The sequence below is a fragment of the Atractosteus spatula genome, chromosome 21, assembly GCF_055471065.1.
Source record: "Atractosteus spatula isolate fAtrSpa1 chromosome 21, fAtrSpa1.hap1, whole genome shotgun sequence".
Classification (NCBI taxonomy): Eukaryota; Metazoa; Chordata; class Actinopteri; order Semionotiformes; family Lepisosteidae; genus Atractosteus; species Atractosteus spatula.
Window position 1 is genome coordinate 2,254,641 of NC_142726.1, and position 22,074 is coordinate 2,276,714.

At 44.6% G+C, this 22,074-nt stretch overlaps 2 protein-coding genes and 1 non-coding gene across 3 annotated transcripts; all 3 read left to right on the forward strand.

The window, feature by feature from the left end:
• The first annotated feature begins 518 nt into the window (after window positions 1-518).
• Window positions 519-10,821, forward strand: LOC148816987 (WD repeat-containing protein 88-like). The gene is made up of 11 exons (XM_088939278.1): window positions 519-629; window positions 1,035-1,145; window positions 1,442-1,530; window positions 5,529-5,592; window positions 5,827-5,965; window positions 6,982-7,111; window positions 8,309-8,493; window positions 9,595-9,677; window positions 9,817-9,885; window positions 10,092-10,184; window positions 10,618-10,821. The coding sequence occupies exons 1-11, from the start codon at window positions 519-521 to the stop codon at window positions 10,741-10,743; spliced, it is 1,200 nt and encodes a 399-aa protein (XP_088795404.1). The 3' UTR covers window positions 10,744-10,821.
• A 780-nt stretch (window positions 10,822-11,601) lies between these two features.
• trnat-agu (transfer RNA threonine (anticodon AGU)) lies at window positions 11,602-11,675 on the forward strand. The gene has a single exon. It is a non-coding gene; the product is annotated as a tRNA-Thr (tRNA).
• An 850-nt stretch (window positions 11,676-12,525) lies between these two features.
• LOC148816989 (cysteine-rich venom protein-like) lies at window positions 12,526-20,977 on the forward strand. The gene is made up of 10 exons (XM_088938766.1): window positions 12,526-12,683; window positions 13,874-14,026; window positions 15,804-15,911; window positions 17,716-17,813; window positions 18,081-18,178; window positions 18,281-18,304; window positions 19,043-19,135; window positions 19,512-19,613; window positions 20,325-20,450; window positions 20,877-20,977. Exons 1-10 carry the CDS (start codon window positions 12,531-12,533, stop codon window positions 20,954-20,956), a joined length of 1,035 nt encoding a protein of 344 aa, XP_088794892.1. The 5' UTR covers window positions 12,526-12,530; the 3' UTR covers window positions 20,957-20,977.
• The last annotated feature ends 1,097 nt before the right edge of the window (window positions 20,978-22,074 follow it).

A 22,074-nucleotide genomic window follows, 5' to 3' on the forward strand; every position in this document is an offset into this window, starting at 1 on the left:
TCAGGAATAAAAATCATACTGCTGGCGTGGTACATGCTTGAGCTATTTCCACCTCGGTTTTTAATGGGTTTTGCACCGAATATTTTATGAAAATGCTACAGTGTTAAAAAAGCATTGTTTTTTCGCAATTTAATGGCTATATTTATTTTTTTGTTGTTGCCATTTTTAATCGTTAAAGTTTAGCCCATAAGCCAAAGACTTTTTTAGACTCGGGTACGATGTGTGTTGTAGGATTTGTTGCAGTTAAGGTTGCTCATACTGTTGTCAAATAAACATCTCGGGCTACTGTATATAAACGCATCTAATTTTGTTTTCGGACCCTGGTGAACATTAAGTGACGGGGCTAGGGCTTCTAGGAGCCCGATATTTGCGACAGTGAAAACCCTGTACGGTAATTGCCATGGAAACGCGGGACGCCGGAACCAACACAAGTATTTGGCCTTCCGCAGGCGTGCGACTTGAAGTGCCGAGGTATTTCATATTCACATTAATCGCAAACAGCAGTTGTGCTTTAGAAAATGCCTACAGCGAAGAGCAGTGTTGACCCTCTGTCTGTAGAAGAAGCGACAGAAGACACAAAAGACGGTGACAAAAGGACGCCGCTGTGGGAGCATCAGGAGCTGTCTCATGTGAGCTTAATTCGAGTTATTCAGTACTCCGCAGGAACACATGTATACACGGAAAGTGTTTTTGTACAGGCAAGTCATAAAGCACGGCGTGATTACTGTGAAATCCCCTTATGCTACCTTCGTAGTCTCGAAAATGTTGCGTCGGACTCCCCCTGCCGGGACCTACGGGAGGGTGAGTTTGTGCGGTCCTGTCTGCAGGTGTCAGCTCTCTTCAAAGCTGCAGCACCCGGAGATCTGGCAGAGAGCGAGCTAGTAAATATCTAGCCTGGCTCGTTAAGGCTTCAGTCGGCATGAAACCCCCCTCCAGGACCAGGAGAGGAAAGTTTACTGATGAGGGCGTGAGCTATGCAAACGAACATCCTGTGCGATGTACTTTGTTTTTAAACTCCTATTCGCTTTCCGCAGATACCCATAAAAGTCTTAAGAAGCCACACCGGTGCTGTTAGTAGCTGCAGTTTCTGTTTTGAAGACAGTAGAATCGTGACGTCTTCCCACGACCGAACTGCGAAGCTGTGGGTATGAGCTTTGAAATGTTATACCATGACCTTCTGTTGCCACTGATAAATTCAATTCAAATTCGAAATACTGTATTCATCCCAAATGGTGAAAATAGATGTCATATCAATGCCACACATAAGTACAGGACTAGAACATCTTCATGCTAGGATAAATGCTTACACAATGTGGTGTAGTTAATAACTTGAACATTTTAATGAATTATATTAAAAAAATGTTGAACCTAGCGAATGAGTGAACAGATCATCTCACATCTATTTTCAGCTCTAATACACACCACCTTCCTCCCGCTGTAGGATGCTGAAAGTGGAGTGCCCTTATTGGTCTTTGACAGAGGACACTCTGCGGCAATCACTGGATGTGCTTTGACTCCGGATCACAACAGGTGACCTTTGAGATGTTCGTTTTATAGAGCTATAAATTTACAAAAGAGAGTTTTGCAGTGCTGTGGGTGGGCAAAATTCGATAGGAGGCTGGGGGGCTTTTAACTGAAAGTCCAAAACAGGTTTGGATTGTTATGGAATATCCGTTAGATGCTGTGAAAGGTCAGGTCTGCCTGGTGGGGCTGTGCACCAGGGAAAACAAGGAAAGTGCTGCTGTCACTCTGCTTGTTCCGTGCGGTGTGAAGAGACACATGATGGTAAAAAAATTACTCCGATTATCACCACTGGTTTGGAAGAGCCTAATTAAAAAAACATGTGATGCACTGGTATGTTTAAGTCCAAGCTTTCTTTAAAGACAGAAGGTGGATATGTTTTTAGAAATTCACGTCCTAGGGGCCAACCAATGAATGCAGTGTTTGAGCTGTTTAGCACCTGATCGCCTTGGTCGATCACAGAAGATTATGACATTTAGCAGGACGTCTTTGCACAAGTGAGGCTGCAATATTATAGAGTCATTAGCAATTCAGAGGTAGAGTAATGAAATGCAAGTTATAAAATAACTGCATTTTAAGAAATGTAAGGAGCATAGCCACTACAGTAGCTATAGCATGTTACAGAACAACAGAACAAAAACATTGGGAATATTAGACTATACAAATTTATTGAGCACAACCTAAGAATGAATATTCATGCTTGGTCTGTATAAGATAAAAAAATATACAGTATAATTTCCACTGGGTACAATTACAGTATTGCTTAAGGATATTGACTGGGTGCAAGACGGTCCCCCCCCTGCATGGATCAGCCATCCATGCACAACACACAAACCCAGGATCAAGAGCTGTGAGACAGCAGCACCAGCTACCACAGCAAAGCACATATGAGCTAATAAAGGTTTTTACTTTACTCAAGGAGAGCGCCTATTCTTACAAACATGAAGTATATCGTACTCTTCAGGAACTTTCACTTCAATGGCTCAGAAAATGAGAACAATGCCAATGAAATGCAAGCACTATTTTTTACTATCTAACTTAAATGGCTTAAGTAGTATTTACTTTAACATGTTCATTTGTTTTAGTGTGATGACTATTATAATGTTGTGTTCTTAAAGGTTAAAATGAAATAGGGTGCATTTCTCAATGCTGTTAAAAAACAACTGCTTAGCACGATTTTAATTATTAAAGAATGGGTTTCCAATTTCAAATAACTTTCTTACTACACTAGTTTTTTTTATTTCTATAGTTAATTTCCCTTTTAGGTTGAGATGTGCGTTTGTGTTACAACCTTTAATCCCTGTGTAACTGTAGGGCTAAAGTCACAGCGTTTTCTCATGGATGCGCAAGGGAAACTTTTTTCCATGTGAAATTCCCTGGTATTCAACAGCATCAAAACATCACTTCTGCCTAGATGTGGGCCGTGAAGTGGTCAGCCACCTCAAAGAAGGATGTGTTTTCAGTATTCAAGGCCAATCAATGAGCTGCATGCTTCCAAACATAAAGAAACTGCAGTTCCTGGGTGATTTTTCATTTTCAGATCTTTGTAAAGTGCTCCTGAAGGGCTCCCTTATTACAGGCCTGTGTGTTTGTGCACCCCACTGGCACTGACGCTGTCGCCTGGCAACGCCATCAGGAGAGAATGCGCATACGGCCTTGGATACATCACTTTCATAGACGTAGAAAAAAATTGAAACCCAAACCCCCACAAAAGCATCTGGTAATTAAAATGTTACTGACGTTGCTCGAGCCCCAACACTGTACTATAAAACCAGCTGTTTACTTCAGACGGGGAGTTTTGCCTGGAAACAAATTATATTATGTTTGGCAGGACTGGTTGCGTTGCCTGTATTGCTTTTCTTCAATTTATTCCCAATGACTCTTAATCTAAAGACCATGTTCTTTTTCATACTCCGTCACCATCCAGTTTTTTTGTGGCTTGGACCTGAGAAGGGGTTTTCTGTTGAAATATGGAATTAATTTGTCCCGTGGCTCAATATTTATGATGATAGCTTCAAGGTGAAATTGAGCAATCAGCTGGGGAAAACCTAATACCTCATCAGTATTTCCTCATTTTATGCTTATATAAATAATAAAATGTTAAGAGATAAGAATTGTGTGCATGTAGAGCCAAACTAAACTAATATATATGCATTATTGGAAACAATTATGGAAACAGGACAAAGTGTGTATATAAAACAAAGTACAAGTGATAGAACATTATATTTTATGTTAAAATGAAATGTTGCCTAATGCAGTGTTGTGTTGGCTAACCAGTCTAATTGCGCCAAGTAAGTTTTATGTAAAATGTTAGTCTCCATGCTATAAAAAAGATATAGCTCCTCTGGAATCGGTCCAGTGAAGAGCAACAAGGCTAAAAGAATGAAACCTTGTCAATCTACAACAGAGAAGATTACAAGGGGACCTGATCCATTCAAAATCCTCAAAGGTTCAGAAGGTTCAAAATACTGAAAGAGGATAACCTGCGTTCACCTGGGCCATAGGCAACACCCTGAAGAGAGTGTGTCAAACGGACACTGCTGACTATGGCAACAGCGGTGGAGGAAAATTTAAATGACCCAAATGTGATATCTAAATATTCAGATAAAACTCGCTGCACGGGTGTTGTGATCTTGTGAATGAGCTCAGTGCAAGTACTGTTCAGCTGATAATGTTTCTGCAAGATCAGTAGGATGCAGATCCGTGGTGGTGAACCGGGAGCCGAGCTCTCAGACGAGTAGAGTCAGCGCTCTTCTGGACTGGGAGGAGCCAGGGGAGGTGTTCGGGCATCTGTTGGGCATGCACCCAGGGCACCTCCCATGGGGCACAGGGAAGAGCCCCAGGGGCAGAGCCAGGACTCGCTGGAGGGACTGTGTCTCTCGGCTGGCCTGGGAGCACTGGGGAATCCCTCAGGAGGAGCTGAAGGCCGTCACTGGAGGAAGGGAAGTCTGGTCTGTCCTGCGCACCCTGTTACCATCGCAGTCCTTGCGGGGGAGTGGACATTAGAGAACACAAGGATGGTTGGAAGAAAAGGACACAGACTGAGGAAAAGAAGCAGACCAAAAATAATGTTCTTCGCAGCTGAGTCTGGGCTTCTTGTAGATTATTGACAAGAAACAATTGTTAACGATGTTTTGTTTGGAGCCGGACTGGAGAGCGGTGTAGTATATAACAGCTACAGTATAGCATGGTGCTTGACCAATATAAGTGTGGGGCTGCAGCTCAGCTGAGGGTGTCAGGGACTTCAGTTCAAATGTGCCCTGGCTACCAACAGACTCTGATTCACCATTTCCAATCCCAGCAGAGCACTTTTAACCGGGCAGGGTTGCATCTTTGGCGAGACAATAGACCTGAGCATACAGCTCATGGGAAAAACAGCATAATAGACCGATTGCCACTCATCATACAACATACGGGAGCATGAAAACAAAATGTCAGGCTCTGTACAAAGCAGTAGGGTCACACACCAAATATTAGCACTCTGAACAATGTAGTCATTTGTCTTTGTGCATATTTGCATTACAGTGCTGTATATACACTCTTTTTCCTGTTTACCTAATTCTGTTTCTAATGTAGTATTCTGTGTGTTTTCATTTTTAATTATTAGAGAAACTGAAGTGCATTTAGAGATTCTTAATTAGCTCTTTACAAAGCGTCATCTTATCTAATTAATAGAAAATTAGGAAAAATTAGGAAATTTGGGAAGGCCGCCTTCACCAAAACTGAAATTAAATGCATACACATTGGTGGACGATGCTAAATCTTACAGTCAATCCATTTTGAATCAAAATAGCTCATTGAACCAAGGTGTTTTCCTTTACCCAGCTGAGGAAAGTATTCACTTCAATTTTTTAAAGAAAGCGTGTGGATACAATCTTTGGAATAACGGATTCCAGTGTGGGCGCCTGTCTTGATGTACAGTATACAGTATATCGGTGAACTTGTACACAGAGGAAGTATAACCAGATTGTAAAAGTCTCACTGTAGTTTCACCTGTTGCTTTTCAGGCTAATCACAGCATCCTGGGATAAGACGATGAAAGCCTGGGACATGAAAACAGGAGAGATTCTAGTAGGTCATTCCAATTCCTTTGTTAAGTAATGACCCAGCTTGATTCTCTTTTAATTCAGAGTTGAGTTGATACTGATCACAGATGACAAACAATAATTGGTCGGCCACGTGTATAGATTTGAAAGGCAGCACTTTGTATAGCTCTTTGCCCACCGTTAAACCAGCTGTAATAAGAGTAGCATCAGGAGGATTTGCTGGGCTGGTAGCCCTCGCTTACTCCTGCTGCTGTTACAGTGGTCGGCTGCTCACGATGGCCTCCTGACCTCCTGCAGTGTGTCTCCCGATGGGAAGTACGTAGCCTCCTCCACCGATATGGAAAATGCGATCTACATCACCTGCGTGGATTCTGGGGAGAAAATATTTCAAATCAAAGGTGGGACGTTTGCTTTTTTTTGGGGGTGGTGTGAATGGCTTAAAAGCTGATAAACTGTACGCTTTCCTGCGAAATCATGAACGGAGTTCTTTAATCCTGCATAATCGTTGCTCTTGCTCAGTCTTTGCATTTCCAGGTGAGCTGTTTGCAGGGACAAATGCAGGCTGAATACTTACTAAAGTCTGGTTGTTTCAGTACGAGGGTTCTCACACAGCAGGCAGCTCCCTGGGAGCCCGTGAATTAGCCAGTATTGCCGCAGGCTGCGGTCTAGGATGCACATTAATGAACTGAGGTCGCCTTCAGGAAGGATGCCTGTCTGAGCTTAAAATGCTGAGAAGATGTTTAAAAGAAAAACATTTACTCAACTGTGTAGATAGAAAAAAATTATATCGGCTGGCTGTATAAAAAAATGACACGTATGAGATGTTTATACTTTGACTTCTCAGTTGAGCAGCTGTTTTGGTGGGTTGTTCATTAGAAAAGGAACTGGGAGACAAAACCATTTCAAATTACTGGCATTAAGACACTGTATAATAATGGCAAACTACTCTGTTGTAGCTTATATTTGGTAAATAAAAGCTGCATTTAAGTTTGCCTATGACATGGTTTAGTTTCAGTAGGAACTTATTTTGGAGGCCTTTCTGTACTTGACACTGTTATTAATCTACCTTTACACATCTGCTTCAGTATTCGGTGTTGGTTGAGTTCTCCTGTTTTGTGATCCCAGTATAGGTAGGTGCTTTGTTGGTGGCTGACTGTGCCTGTGTGTGTGTGTTCTGTGCTGGACTGGTGTCCTGGCCAGGATTTCTGGTAATTGATGGAATTCATAAAATTCTGCACGAATACCAAATGTGGGCCTGATGAAGCCTTTTGGCGTGTACTGCTTTCTGATTGGTCCCAGTTAATTTCTTACACATTTTTTCCTCAGCACATTTCTTCCAGGTAGACCGGTGCTTGGTTAGTAAAGGGTGACCCTGGGCGTTGCAGACACGGCTGTTTGTGTGTCATCCTCTCAGGCCACCACAGATCCACGGTGACAGGATGCCGGTTCGATCCTGGAAGCCAGCGTGTTGCCAGTGTTTCAGCAGATAAAAGCATTAAACTTTGGGATTTTGTTGCCCGCAGGACCACCCTCTCAATAAACAGGTCAGTGGGGATGTGCATCCTGTATGTAAAAGCCCTGGGGCAGTTTATTGAAACAGCGCATTCTTATCCCTCAGCAGATAGGCCATTGTTCCCCATACGAAAACAAGCCTGGCCCTGTAGTCCACTGGTATTAGGCATGTATTTGATTCCCTCTTCATGATTATAAAGCATGCTATAAAAAGAAACCGAGTGCTTTTGTTGGAGCTGTAAACCTGTGGTGTAGATTTCATGCTGTTTAGGCTTCCCTGGGGTTTCTTAATCCAGCTTTAAGCCATCCTTTCCGGAGATCCCTGCTGCAGGATATCTCATCTTCGGGAAAGCACTGGGCCTCTGCCAAGATGCAGGCTCTGAATGAGGCACAGTAATGGAATGCCCAGCGATCTTTTTCACAATGTGTCATTGTTAAAGTGTACCCCCACCAGGTCACACTTCACAACATCTTTGCACTTCATGTCTCTGACAAGTGTTTTCAGAATATATCTCCCAAGGTTATCTGAAGAAAAAGAAGCCCTTTTAATGATTTTTATTCTGTGACATTCATTGGCATACCAGTGTCTACACCTCTGTTTTTTGTAAGGAGAACTTACCCCTAGTTTGTTATTAATAATACCTTGGAACTTCGCAGTAACTCTACAGTACTATGCACGTTTCTTTCTCATTCGGGGCTCATATAATTCCAGATGCTGACCCATAACTCTGTAGAGCTGTCATAGACGCTCATCTCGGAGATGTTGATTTTAATCTCGCCTCTAATTGAATAAAGTGAAGATGGGGACATTGTGAAAAGATGATTGTTTTTTTTTGTGAACAGCACGTTACGGGGGTAATCTTCAACTTTTACGAATTGAATAAACATGCGACCGCCGAGCAAACCTAAGTTATGGGCCTTAATCACCACCACTATATCAGCTTTACCACAGGGAACAGGACTCACGTGGCTGTTCAGGAATGATTGGCTCAGACATAAGGACAGTAAACACTGATTAACAGTAGGATGAGCAGGTGCAGGTTATTCTGCACGGTGAGTCACTAACATCTCCACATTGTGTGGATGGGATTCTTGGATCTATCAATGAATAACAGATGGAAGCCAAATGGCTATCTCTTGAGCACAGCCCTTGCTTTGTCATGAATTGCGCTGCGGCTGTTTAACCCTCTTGTTGTCTGCCTCGCACATCGTTGCCGGTTCCACTGCAGTGGTCACTCCAACGTGATCTCCAGCTGCTGCTTCACTGGGAATGGGCGGCACCTGTGCACCGCATCGTGGGATAAAACCTTGCGGCTGTGGGATATCCCAACGGGGCGGTTTCGTTCACGAGGAGGAGTGACGCTAAGCAAAGGCCACGAGGGCAACATCAGCTCCTGCGTGTTCTCTGAGGACTGTAAGACTCTCGGCCCCCTGTCTTGTTTCCTCTCTCCACCACTGCAGCCGGTTTGCTGATTGTGTAGCAATCAGGACAGATCGTTTGTGCAGTTTCCTTCTCGAGTATTTGCCATGTCGGAGATGTACATGGCAAAACAGCTGTGAAGGATGATGTCATAAATGTGTTCACCACATTTTAACAATGCGCATCGTTCAGTGTTCAGCTCGGGGGCATGGGCTTGCAGAGGGATACTTTCAGCTAAACATTCTCTGACTGAACATAATAGCTCTGAATGCAGGTATTTTCATTTGCAAAGATGGGCATGCTGTAGAAAATGTGAGTTCGAGATGAAGGGGAAATCTCCATCCTAGTTATCCATAGCCACGGACAATTGCAAAGTCCTATCTTGAATTTCGATTAACCTCTATGCTTAGCCTGTCCCCCACAGTGGCCCTGCACTGTAGAGTTGTTATCACAAAAGGTCAATAGAGACCCATAGTTTTTTATTTCTTTTCTTGTGTTGTGTATACTTGTGTTCATGTTTGTTTTCGTGGACCTTGGATTTATCTTGATTTATGTCTCTTTTGGGACTTGGCTGTCTGTGCACACTATTAACAAGGTACTGTATGCTTTCCTGGCACTCGTTTTGCCTGCATGGAAGGTTTCTTGTCCGGATCTAATGAGATGGCATGGATTTTTTTAGTACAGATCTTGTAAGTAGAAGATAAAGTGTGTGAAAACAACTTCTGACCTTCTTAATCTCTGCGCTGATTTAAAGAAGAGAAGAAGAGAATCTGAAATTTCCTCCTGTTGCAGAAAGGTTTATAGTGCTGCAAAGAATGCCATAGAAATTTTCTCTAGGAGGTATTTGCAATTGAAATAGTATAATCTCATTTCACAAAGGTGTGCTAAGCCTTGTGATGCTAGCATTACATTTTAACCAATTAGGCAATTTTGTAAAAACAAGAATAATCATCACTTAAGAAAGTTTAACTTTGCCACTTGTTGTGAATTATAATCTGGCACTTTTGTGCCTGTGCTGCACATGCAGCCTTTCTGCATTGTTGACTGCAAAGGTGAAAGACATGATAGAAAAACTGCTTTTTCATTGGCTTACAGCCTCTCTCCTGGTGTCTGGTGCCTGTGACAGAAATGTCACCGTCTGGGATATGGAAGGACCTTGTAAAAAACTGGTTCTGAAGGTAACAACCTGCAAGACCCCTTATAGACACTGACTCGAAACTGACTGTGTATTCCCTGTCCATTCCACTGCAGTGCTGTTGCTCATGTTATTGGGCATCTTGCACGACCATGCCAATTAATTGTGATTGCACTCCCCAGGGACACACAGACTGGGTAACGGATGTCAGCATCAGTGCTGACAAGAAGTGGATTGCTTCAAGTTCTAAGGTACGTATTTCTGGACTTTTTAAACGAGCGTGTCATAGATAAGACTCTTTGCAATTTCACAAATGAAATAACTTTACTGGGATTTTTTGTAGTAAGGATTTAGCTGTGCCACACGTGCTTTATAACCTCGGTTGGATTATTAATATAGTACACAGCACTTGGGTAACTTCTGCTTGTGGAAACACTCTGTCTTGCTGCTGTTCCAGGACTCAACCCTGCGGCTGTGGAATATTGAAAATTCCGATCACATTCCAGCAGTAATTGAAACCAGGAAGGCGGCGGGGTTTCACATCGTCAAGGTTGGTATTCAATTCACAAAACAGCGTTCATTACCGTGAGTTCTACGAGTTTTGCTGTTGTCGTTACGTTTTACATGCATGCAAGTTTTGCGTTTCAAACAGCTGTCACACCTATCTTGTAACGTATGATGATGAATACATCACTGAGAAACAACCACCTATTTTCTAACGCATTGGCCAGTACAAGATCTCAGGTTAGCCAGAGCCTGGCGTGGCCAGCACTGGGTACGGGGCAGGACACCAGTCCGTCACAGGGCACACGGTCACCCCAGGACCACTTTAACCAGCATGTCTTTGGACTGTGGGAGGAAACTGGAGCACCCAGAGGAAACCCACACAAACTCTACACAGATAACCTACGGCCCCAGCGCTGCCAGGCACCAATACGCAAATAGTAAAAATGTCGGAATATTTCCTCTTGTATCTTTTTCAGTGTGAAGCCTGTGAAAAACCCTTCTCCCTCACCCGGGCAGAGAATTCCGATTTTATTTCCAAGTGTGTTTTCTGCCGACTGACGTCGCCTTCCCGAAATTCCCTTCCAGCCCCTCCCATCCTCTGAGCTTGTCCGTGGGAACTGAAACACATCACCTGCAGTTCCCCCGCACGGAATAACCAATAGACAGCAGAAAACACATTATTCCGGTATCAATGATGTCCTTCAGGAACCTCTGTTCACCGAGAAGGATATCCTCTGTGATATATTCCCTAAAGTACCTGCCGTTCATATTGCTTTAAAAGTTAAAAGTATGTTTCGAAAACCTGACGTTTTAACAACAGCAATACACCAGTAGTTTGAAATAAAGAATGTCTCCATTCCTTATTATTTATGATCATTATTAATAATATGAATTGTTATGTTGATATTATTGTCATACATTAATAATCCAAATAAAGTTGAACTGTTAATTACATGTATCGATTGTGGCTGGTTTGATATGGCTTTTAGAAGAAGCGCGTTTTTGCTTAGGTCTCAAACTTCGTAGCATCTAACCCCGTATTTTTTGTTAATATTTTTCTTCGCACTTCGGGGTGATTCCGCCGTAACACAGCTTACGTGCAACGTGTTTGTTTTACTGAAAGCGTGCGTTTTTGTCTCTATAATATAAAATATTTTTTTCAAATAAGTCGACCTTTTGGTGACTACCGTGGTTACGAAGTCGACATAGCTAAAAAAAAGATTAAGCCTGAGAGTAAGTCTGAATGCGCGGGTGATACAGATCAAATTGTGTTTAATCCGTCACTTCGGAGCATTTTCAAGCATAGAATCCGTTGGGTTTATAGAGCTGCAACCCGAAAGGAACATATGAGCGAGAAACTACTAATTACTAATATAAAAGGATTCAAAAAGGCGGCAGAAGTAGCGCTACTGCCTGACCCATCCTGTCATGATAGCAGTTTTTCCTTCTTGCATCACAGCGGCGCCGTGGCTTAGTTGGTTAAAGCGCCTGTCTAGTAAACAGGAGATCCTGGGTTCGAATCCCAGCGGTGCCTTTTATTTTTTTCCACATGAAATTTTTAAACTAAAATTTTAAGGAATGTTACTTTAAAAATAAACGCAACTGAAGTTTACCGTTCATCTAGTAAATATTTCAGTAGCTTTTATATAGATTTAGCAATATATAAAAAACGTACATTCGTAAATGCCGTAGTAGACGCACTTTGCATTTTCGGGTGCGTTCCGGGAAGATACACCTGGACTACCTCTTGCTGGTTGTATTTATAAGGTATAAGTAATGCATCGATATTTTCATGTATTATTGTCTTTGGTACACAGTTAACTCCTCTTAACACTAGGAGTCGCTAGGTCTACGAATCAACACGGACAAAACGTACTTACAGTCAACCTTACTAACCTTTTACGTTTTTTTGTTTGTAGTAACTAAATTTGTTGGTCTGGTAATCAGAAACTCATTCATTTAACAGAGAAAAATGTGCGTTTAAATTAGTTGTTGCTGGCAAGCCACCCTGTTAAACAGCAAGCCGCGTTTGCCGGCTTGCTTCACAACGTGTTACAAAGCCCAAATTAGTATTTTAATACAATAGTCTGCCTCCCTCACTATCAAAAACATTAACTGTTATCTGTTGTACAAAAAAAAACACACGGAAATTATAAATAGTCTCTGCGTCCCTCTTTTTATTTATGTCTTAGAGTTTTAAAAGTTCAATTTCTAGTCGCCTTCGGCGGAAGAAACGCTTCCCACTGTTCGAGTGCTATGAAATGACGACGCAGGAGTTCCCGGGACAGCAGAGGCTGGCCCGTCCTGTAAACGAGGAGTCTTAGTGAGCCCTTCGCACCCCTGACCGACAGTCGCTGCGCGGAGCCCGGTTTCAAGCGCGACGCTGCAAATGTTTTATTTCTATTTAATCGCGCTAACCCCGGTAATCGTTTTACATGGAAGAAATACCGATTACACAGCAGAAGAAATAAAAATCCTGATGGATTTGCATAATAATTACCGAAAGAGGGTAAAGCCACCAGCAGCTAACATGAGAAAGCTGGTAAGCCTTATTTTATTCCTTACCGTTGCCGCTAAAACGTAGAAGAGACTTGCTTGGTGTGAAAATAAAATAATACACAATTTTCCTGAGCTTAGTGGATGTTGGCCTCATAGCCAAGTTTTCTTTTAAGCGCTAAATGAGAACCCTTCTCAGACTCTTACATAGTCGTACCAGGGGTTAGCTACAGTTTTATCTCATACTATTTTTAATTTGGCGGAACAAAACTGGAATTATATTTTATAATGTTTTCACTTTTTTTTTTCAAAATGAAAGTCAATACAGAACCATGCTTTCTTTCTGTTTCTGTCTGTAAAAGTGTGTGTGTGCGAAGTGAGTAACTGCTTCCTGCGATTCCTGAAATAGGGGTACATATTATTATTATTATTAATAATCATAATAAAATTAACTATTTATAAAGCATCTTTCCAAACCCAAGGATACTGTACATCTTGAATTAAGAAAAAGACCAGGAAAACAAAATAAGAGTAAATGAAAAAAAAAAGTATATTGGTTTTTACATATTGGCTGTAGGCAATCACACGTAGACCTTGGTAAAAAAAAGGTTTAAGGTTAGATTTGAAGACATTCATAGAAGTTGTCTCTCGTAAAGTCCTGGTAAAGGAAGGTCATTCCGCAACACTGGAGCAGCGACAGAGAAGGCGCGGTCTCCCGGAGTCCGGGACTTAGTCCTGGGGACAGTCGGAAGAGGACCGGGCTCACATGAGGGAGGGTTAGCATACAGGAGTTCAGGGAAGTACGATGGAGTCATATTGTTTAGAGCCTTATATTGAAAGTCTTATAGTGAATATGTGGCTTTATGGGCAACCAGTGTAGAGACTTGAGTGTAGCAGTGATGTGCTGCTGGGTCTGGTGTGAGTAACTGGTCCAGCTGCAGAGTTTTGGACATACTGCAGCTCGTTGAGAAGAGAGTGCGGGAGCCCATACAGCAAAGAGCTGGAGAAATCAAGCCTTCGTGGGATAAATGCCTGGATCAGGCACTCAGCGTCGGACATCGATAATGCTGTGAAAGGTGAAAGAAAGATGTATTAGTCCAATTTTTCACACGAGGCTCAACAGACAGGGGAGGAGCGAGAGGATCAAGTGTGTGGGGGGGGGGCGTCTGACCGACAGCGACCCGCTGCAGTACACTTTCATGGTTTTGCAGCTCGTCATCGTTCTTTCCCCTGTAGGAATGGCACGCAGGTCTCGCCAGCCTGGCCCAGGACTGGGCTGATCTCTGCAGCTTCGACCACGGCCAGCCGAGCGCGGAGACCAGCGGCTACACGCACCTCGGGCAGAACCTCAACAAGTTCATGAGCACCGACCCCCGCAGACTGGATTCCGTAAGCACTGCCCAGTATTGATTCAGAGGAAATGGTCCTTTAGTAATTAAACGCCTTTTAGTTAATTCTCACCAGTAAATTTGCGAGGTGTAAGAAACACGTCTTCTTGGATGTGGTGGATGTTGACGATGCAGTTAGAATTAACAGACGATTACAATGGGATTCTACACATTACGTTTGTTTTTGTTTCAAAAGAGAATTTATTATATGCAGTATAGATTCCTTTTTTTCTCCTATACTTTTCTCGCAGCACGCCTCTCTGTGAACATGAAGGTTTCATAAAGAGTTTTAAGACGGACCATTACAATGACGAGATTCAAAGTTTCGCCCCACATGAGTTCCTAAACCCTCTGCGAGTCTCGCCCACAGAAACCTTTGCTTTCTGGTTGTAAAACCAAAGACAGAAATGCGATCCGGCGGCTGCTGGACTGGAAAACTAGCCTTGAAACACGAAGCACAGACGCCCGAGCTGAGGGGGGGGTCTTCCTGCTTTGCAGCGCCACCTGTCGACCTGTGTTTATTCCGTCAATAATTAAATTGTCCTCTGCGGATCTTTTTAACAAGGCGGCGCTGTGGCGCAGTGGTTAACAGCGACGAGGCCCTGGGTTCAGACTCTGTGTGGAGTCTGTATGTTCTCCCTGTGTTCATGTGTGTTTCCTCTGGGTGCTCCGGTTTTCTCCTACTGTCCAAAGGCTTACAGGCAGGTAACTAGGCTTCTGGGAAGATGGCTCCTGGTGTGTCTGTGTGCCCTGTGATGGCCTGGAGTCCTGTCCAGGGCTACACCTTGCCTTGTGCTCCTCACTTGCTGGCATAGGCTCCAGCTCCTCCGGGACCCCGTACTGGGTAAACTGGTGAGAAAATGGAAGAGTCTAGCTTCTCACATTGCCAGTAGCTAATTAATTTCTTCAAAGAAGCAATAGTATCACATGAGCAACATGACAGGTAGCTTGTTCTACCACGACCGCTTTGTGTAAGAAGCGTCTTCTGTTCTCAGTTTTTAATGAACTTCTTCCAATTTGACATGTTCTGTCCCTGGGCGTTTTCAACCAATTCCAGGGCAGCAGTGTCTTTTTCATACCATAGTGACAAAATTGTACAAGGTATACTAAATTAGGTCTTACTTGTACTGGTATACAACATTAACATACTGTATAATTTTTATTTTTAAAAAAACACCCATTTTCTATTCAGCGCAGAGCCTCTCCTGGCAAGCAACAGGCACAAGGCAGGGTACACCTTGGATCAGACGCCAGTCCATCGCAGGGCACACACGGACACAGACAGGCACACGCTCACACCAGGGCCAGTTTTCCCAGAGGCCAGTTAACCCACACATATGTCTTTGGACTGTGGGAGGAAGCTCACAAGCCCATACAAACTCCACACAGACAGCACCCCAGAGCCGAACCCAGGGCCCCCGCACTGCAAGGCAGCAATACTAACCACTGCGCCTCCCAATATAATGTCATTGATTTAAATTCTACAAGTTAAATCCTAATATTTTATGTAGACTTTTTTATTGCTTCCCTAGTAGATGTAAATGCTGCGTCAATATAAACGTCTAAAGTTTTTCTCATGCATGACCTCTTCAGGCTCAGTGTTCCCCATTTTACATCTGTTTTCCCTGCTTGCTTGGAACAAGCTGCAGTTGTCTGCTTTATGTGCTGCCTGCACCATGCTCGCCTGTGTCTTGTCTTCTGTCTAAACGTTTTGGCTTTATACCTGCGTCTGTCAGTCTGCCTGGGAATGACAGGAAATGCTCTATGCTGCCCTGCAGGTGGAGGCCCGGACTGTGCAGGCCGTGAGGGCCTGGTGGGAGGAGGAGCAGGGGTACGACTACGAGGAGAGTCGCTGCTCGGGCCCTGTCTGTGGACACTACACTCAGGTACTCACTCACACAAGGCGCAGTAAAGGTGTCCCTGGAGACACTGCTTCGGAGCTGCTTTACAATTGAAAGAACAAATCTTCAGATTCGTATTTCCCCCTCTATTTCCCCCCTCTATACCAGCAGCCATATCACCCTGCAAATCACAACTGGTAGCCCACTGAAGCTCAGCGGGTGTGAGCCTGGTCAGTACCTGGATGGGAGACCTCCTGGGAAAAACTAAGGCTGCTGCTGGAAGAGGTGTTAGTGGGGCCAGCAGGGGGCGCTCACCCTGCAGTCTATGTGGGTCCCACATAATGCCCCAGTATAGTGACGGGGACACTATACTGTAAAAACAGGCGCTGTCCTTTAGAGGAGATGTAAAACTGAGGTCCTGACTCTCTGTGGTCATTAAAAATCCCTGGGCGTTTCTCGAAAAGAGTAGGGGTGTAACCTGGCCGTCCTGGCCAAATTTCCCATTGGCCCTTACCATTCATGGCCTCCTAATAATCCCCATCTATGAATTGGCTTCATTACTCTGCTCTCCTCCCCACTAATAGCTGATGTGTGGGGAGTGTTCTGGCGCACTATGGCTGCCATCGCATCATCCAGGTGGGGCTACACACTGGTGGTGGTGGAGGGGGTCCCCATTACCTGTAAAACGCTTTGAGTGGAGTGTCCAGAAAAGAGATATATAAGTGTAAGTAATTATTATTATTTATATTATAACAGGTCTCTGCCAGATACTGTAGATGCATTGATCGCGGGACCAAAGGTTAGGTTCCTGAAATAAAATCAAGCTACTGAGATGTGACGTCAGTGTACACTGCTGCTGTGTGTGAATAAAAACAAAATCCCAAAACATTCCCAGGCAAGGCAGGAAAAGGAGCTGTGGTGATCTAGTAAGGTGAGGAAGTGCCCAGAGGGAAGATTATAACAAGCCTGTACTAATCTGAGACATCTGTTTAGTAACAGGTCCTCAAGGTCTGCAATCCAGCAGGATGTATACTGTACCTCTCTTGAAGTCCTTAGCAGTTTAAGAAACTTAAGGCAATCCACAAATTGATCCAATTAAAGCTTATGTGATCTAATTTAACCTTGGTACAGAGATCTTGAGATGCCGCTGAATTAAGATCACCTTTTAAAACAAACTGTCAGTTCTGCTCGTACAGAGAAATCCAGTCAGTATCAGCTCATCTAGTCATAGACTAGTTTGTCATTGTATTGACTATTTTAATTGTTATCTTTTCCAAACTGCAGTTGAGCTCTGACATTAGCTTGTGGATTGAATACTTTGTCAATGGTATAATATCAGTTTCGGTCTTCTTTTCTTTACTCCTTAAGACTTCAAGATGTGTTCTTGGTTAAAACTAAAAGGTTCATCACATTCCCATTGAATACTTGTGTGTCACTATTAAGACCTGTCATAATGTGTGTCACTGCTGAGACTGTGGGTGTCATTTCACAAAGCTGCTGGTGTCGCTGTCATTAAGATGATAATCGTTAAGTGACCTCTGTAATGGACCCCAGGGTGGGTGGAAATGATGGCTCACTGAGGATGAGTAATGTCGTGTCTATTTTTAAACAAGCCAGGAGAGACGCCCCTGATGGCGTTCGAGCATCGGGGACTCCTCCAGCCCCAGCACGCAGAGTTCGCGAGCGGAACCAGAGACGAATCAGAATCCGATAGACTGCTGTCATTCATCTCCATCTGGGAGATAATTAAGTGGGAAGACAATACCGCAGATTCCTTCTTACGCCACATGGCTGCGTGCGGTTTTCCACCTCGGGGCCCGCTGCTCAGTCACGCTGGTCTCTTTTGCAGCTCGCCTGGGCAGGAACGCAGTATGTGGGCTGCGGGTATGTGAATGGCTCTCAGTGCCCTGGAAGGTTTACCTATGTGGTCTGTAATTACGCTCCCAGGTGAGAATTGCTTAAGATTTGTCTTTCATTCTGGTCAGCCGTGTTTATCTAGGTGTTCCAGTGCGGTTTATTTGTAGGACATTTGGTCAGTCCTGCATTTTCTGTACCTATGTCTTCTGTTCATAAGCTGGGTGATTCTGGGGGGTCATATTTTTATGGGCAGAACTCATTCTAAGGCTGAATAATCAAACTGACTGCTACTGAGTACTGGTCACTTTGACCTTTGGCTGGAGGCTGACCAGGGCAGTGTGTGTCTTGTAACTGCAGTGGGAACAGTGGACTGGAGCCCAGGGTGCCTTACCTGAGAGGTCCGCCCTGCTCAAAGTGTGACTCAGGCCAGGGCTGGTGTGAAGACGGTTTGTGCAGTAAGACCCGGAGTTTTCTTGAATAGATAATGAATTTCAAAACCCAAACGCGTTTGTGATCTTTAGTGGACTTTAATACTGTATTCTGCTTTTCTATTACAGTTGTCTGTCCCCGTGGAGACTGTGGTAAGAGTGTTTCAGTTTCAGTGCAGTGGCCTTAGTAAAAAAGAAGATTTATTGCACACAGTGAACATGTTACACTGGTGACAGAATGTGTGTGGGAGCATGATCATGCAAACATTTGTTTTGTGACAAACATGTCTTTGTGAGTAAAGCAGATGTTCATAGCATCTTCACACTGTTCTTAAAACACATTGCCCTCACTTCAGTCACTCACAATCTTGTTTCATTTGCTAAAACCTGATACTAGCAGTGAATGGCACGTAGATTAAGGATTCTAAAGAGACTATGCAGGTTTGTTTTTATACAGACAGTGCATATATTTGACTCCTGTGCATCACATTGCATTGCTAATAGACATGGCGTTGGCATCTGAAACAAACTAATTCATTAAACAGTGAGAACAGATTTTTGTATAGATCTTCTTATTTGACAGTTCACACAGGACATCTCATTTATCTATTACTGCCATCTGTGCTTAAAATACTGGGTTTCGGGTGAAGAGGCACAAGAGCCTCTTGGGTGGGCAGAGCCAGGGGTGCCCAGCTACTGTACCTTCTTCATGCAGAGCAGGGGGCTGCACCCTGAGAGTGAGCATTAAAATAGCTCCAGGGTGTCTGGGAAAGGAAAGGAAACAGAACTCCACTGCCACCTAACCTGTCATTACGAATTAGTGGTAAGCCTTGCCTTGGATACTGTGTGTGTCTGTGTGCATCTCAGTTGTGCTGTTGCTGTGTGCTGCAGGCTGTCCCCTGCAGTGTAAGAACTGCGGGGTTCTCAACGCAGAGCTCTGCAGCTGCTCCTGTGCAGAGGGCTGGGACTACGCTGACTGCTCAGGTGAATGCAGTACCTGCGATTGATCTGGACTATCAATCAGACGGGCAGGTTTCTGGAGTTCAGCTCCAGGAGAAAAGTTAGCTCCATTCTCTTTTAGCATAGGCTTCCTGGGATAGGCTCCGTCTCCCCTGCAACCCTGAGTTGGATAAAGTGAGTAGAAAACGGTTGGATGGAAGTCTAGACATGGCCAGTTTAATATTAAAAACTAAAAAACGTTTCAGCAACTAAACCGATCTGAGTTATGGCACTTATCCGAGTGCGAGTTTCCCAGTCACTCTTTTTCTGTTGCACTTTGCTGAAGTGCACAGAGTCTTCCTGTCCTCATCCTGCTCTCTTTCTCTTTGCTTTTGCCTTTTGGCCGTGCTCACTGCTTCAGGAGCCTGTGAGGACTCAGACCCCAGCTTCTGCTCTACGCTGTATGAACCCAACTGTGCTGTGATTAGAGTGGATCACTGCAGAGCCAAATGCAAACAGTGCGGTAAGCAGAGACCAGCAGAAACCCAAGACTTGGACTGTAAACAGATTACAGTTGCTAATGCCTGACTCACAGCGCTTACATAAAGTCCGCTCATCAGGCATGATTAATGCGCATCTTGGATACATGCTGCTACCCACAGCTTGTGCACTCTTGTGTTCAAAAGGCTGTGCTTTGGGAAGTTTGAATAGGATGTATTTCACAAGCTGGTGTTGGTTAGAGAACAACAGCCATTTTTAAAGTTAATATCGGATATCAAGTTTGTCGATTTCTGGGGTGTTTCCAGTCTGGAGCTGGAGATCAGCACCTGAGAGAAGCAGGCAGAATGCAGGCGAGTATCTCGCTGTCTCGCAGACTCTCGCCAGAACTAACCGGTAGACCCTGATCTGCCGCGAGGGGGTGGGGGGGTGAACTCCCCTTGCCTCCAGTGGACATCTGTTAGGAGGAGAGGTCTCTCTCTACCGCAGGGCAGTGAAGCAAACAGCCTCCACAGGTGTCCCCCACTTAGCCTCGCGGATGTGGGGGTCCCTCTCCTGCCCTCCCTGCAGGCCCCGGTCTGGGAGCCAGATACCTCCAGGAGGAGCGGCTCACCTGCCACCGCCGCTGCCAGCGCCTCGTGTCGGGCAACGCCCCTGGGAGGGCTCTGATCCGGGACGCTGTGGTCTGTGCGAGAGGTGTGACGGCGCTGTGCCTGACTGCCCTGTGTCGCTGCAGCTTCTTTCAGAAACACCACGGGCATGCCCAAGTGCTGCGGGGGCAAGATCTGCCGCAACCAGGGCTTCCTGGACACCCAGAGCTGCGCCTGCGTGTGCCCGGTTGCCCATTTTGGGGAGCGCTGCGGTAAGGGCCTGGTCACGTCGTCACACACTCCCCACCAAGGCTCCACCGCCGAAACGTTTCTTTCCTTCTCTCTCGGGTGTGGAGTAAACCTTTGCTTGTTCCATTCACCCAGTACGTCTTGCTTTGCTTTAATATTTTGTGCGTACCGTATGTGGACTTCATATTTTATTATTACACTCATGTCTGCAGTTTGTTTTTGAACCTTGATTGTTCATCCTATAGCCTGACATTAATGGGTCAAAATGCAGTTTAAAACCCGTGCTTTTGCACATTTAAGAAACGCTCAAAGCTTTCAATGTGCCGCCTACTGTAAGGCTTCAAGGGATAAAAACGACGGGCGAGGGGTTCGTATAAGGTCTATGAGCACACCCCTGATAACTCGATTTTAACAGGTCTGCCGTTGCATCTGTTTGTTCGTCCTAGCAGAACTGAGAGGTGGAAATGTTAACGAGAATCGCCCGAGTCCTCTGCTGGCTCCACTGGCCTTGTCTCTCCTGCGCCTCTGAGTGTCTCCACAACACGGAGGCGCCCCGGCTGCCCAGCATTTACATCTTCTACATTTAAAACATGCTTTATTGGTAGATTGATAATGAAGTCGGACTTTCATTCGTTTTTTAAAATATATTTAACACAGAAATGTAAACAAATTAACACGACTATTTTATAAATGTGACTTTATTCTAATAAAGTATAGAGCAACGCTTTGTGTGGTAGCCTCTTTGTGGTCGGTTTATAGAATTTATAACACCAGAAGCAAAACTGGTGCAATACCGTTCTTGTTTTTCATTTTGGTGCGTTATTTGAAACAAAACGAAAAAGATTCACCTTTCACCCCTCCCCAGTGTCATCTACCCATATGAAATTCTGGGTACGAATTTGACTTGTAACCTTTTTCACCCGTTAAGTCGATTAGCTTGAGTGTGTGTGTGTGTGTTTCACACATTTCGTGATTCTGGGACACTGTCCTGCAGTTGGTCTTCATCCTGAGCGCCCGTCCATCTGCAAGCGACTCACGGAGCGAAATGACGTCATGCTTTCCAGGGACGATAACGAAGGGAACAGGGAGACGAACTCCTCCTTGCTGTCGACAAAATACACTGCGCGCTGCTGTCAAACAGATATACGCAGCCAATGGAGTTAAAGACTAGGAAGGCGGCCGGACATTGGTCCTCGGTCTCTTGTTGTTGTTTTTGTGCTCATTTCAGTCGCTGCGGGTGTGTGACAATCCGGTTTAATTGAACCGAGCTGGGTTAATCCAAGTGCAGTATTCCCCTCCGCCCGCCAGAGGGCTTGCGTTTGGCAGTAACATTAGTAGTCGCGTTAAAAAAAAAAACACGGGAATCTTTTAAAGAGAGAGAAAAGAGCGTGTAACACGGATCCCCTCCCCTCTCTCCCTTCAAAACACACAAAATCTGCTCAGCGCGGAGTCCATGCAGGGGGATTTCCACAGGGCCCGGCCCAGGTTGCCGGCGTGTGGCCTCTTTACCTGTGAGGGTTGCCGTGTGATGACACGGTCAGGACAGGAAGTTGAAAAATGAGAATTTCTGCTGCCAGCCCCCCCCCATTCCTCTCGAGTGGGCTGCGTGACTGACGGAGGCAGGGGTTGCGACGGAGACACGCCGCC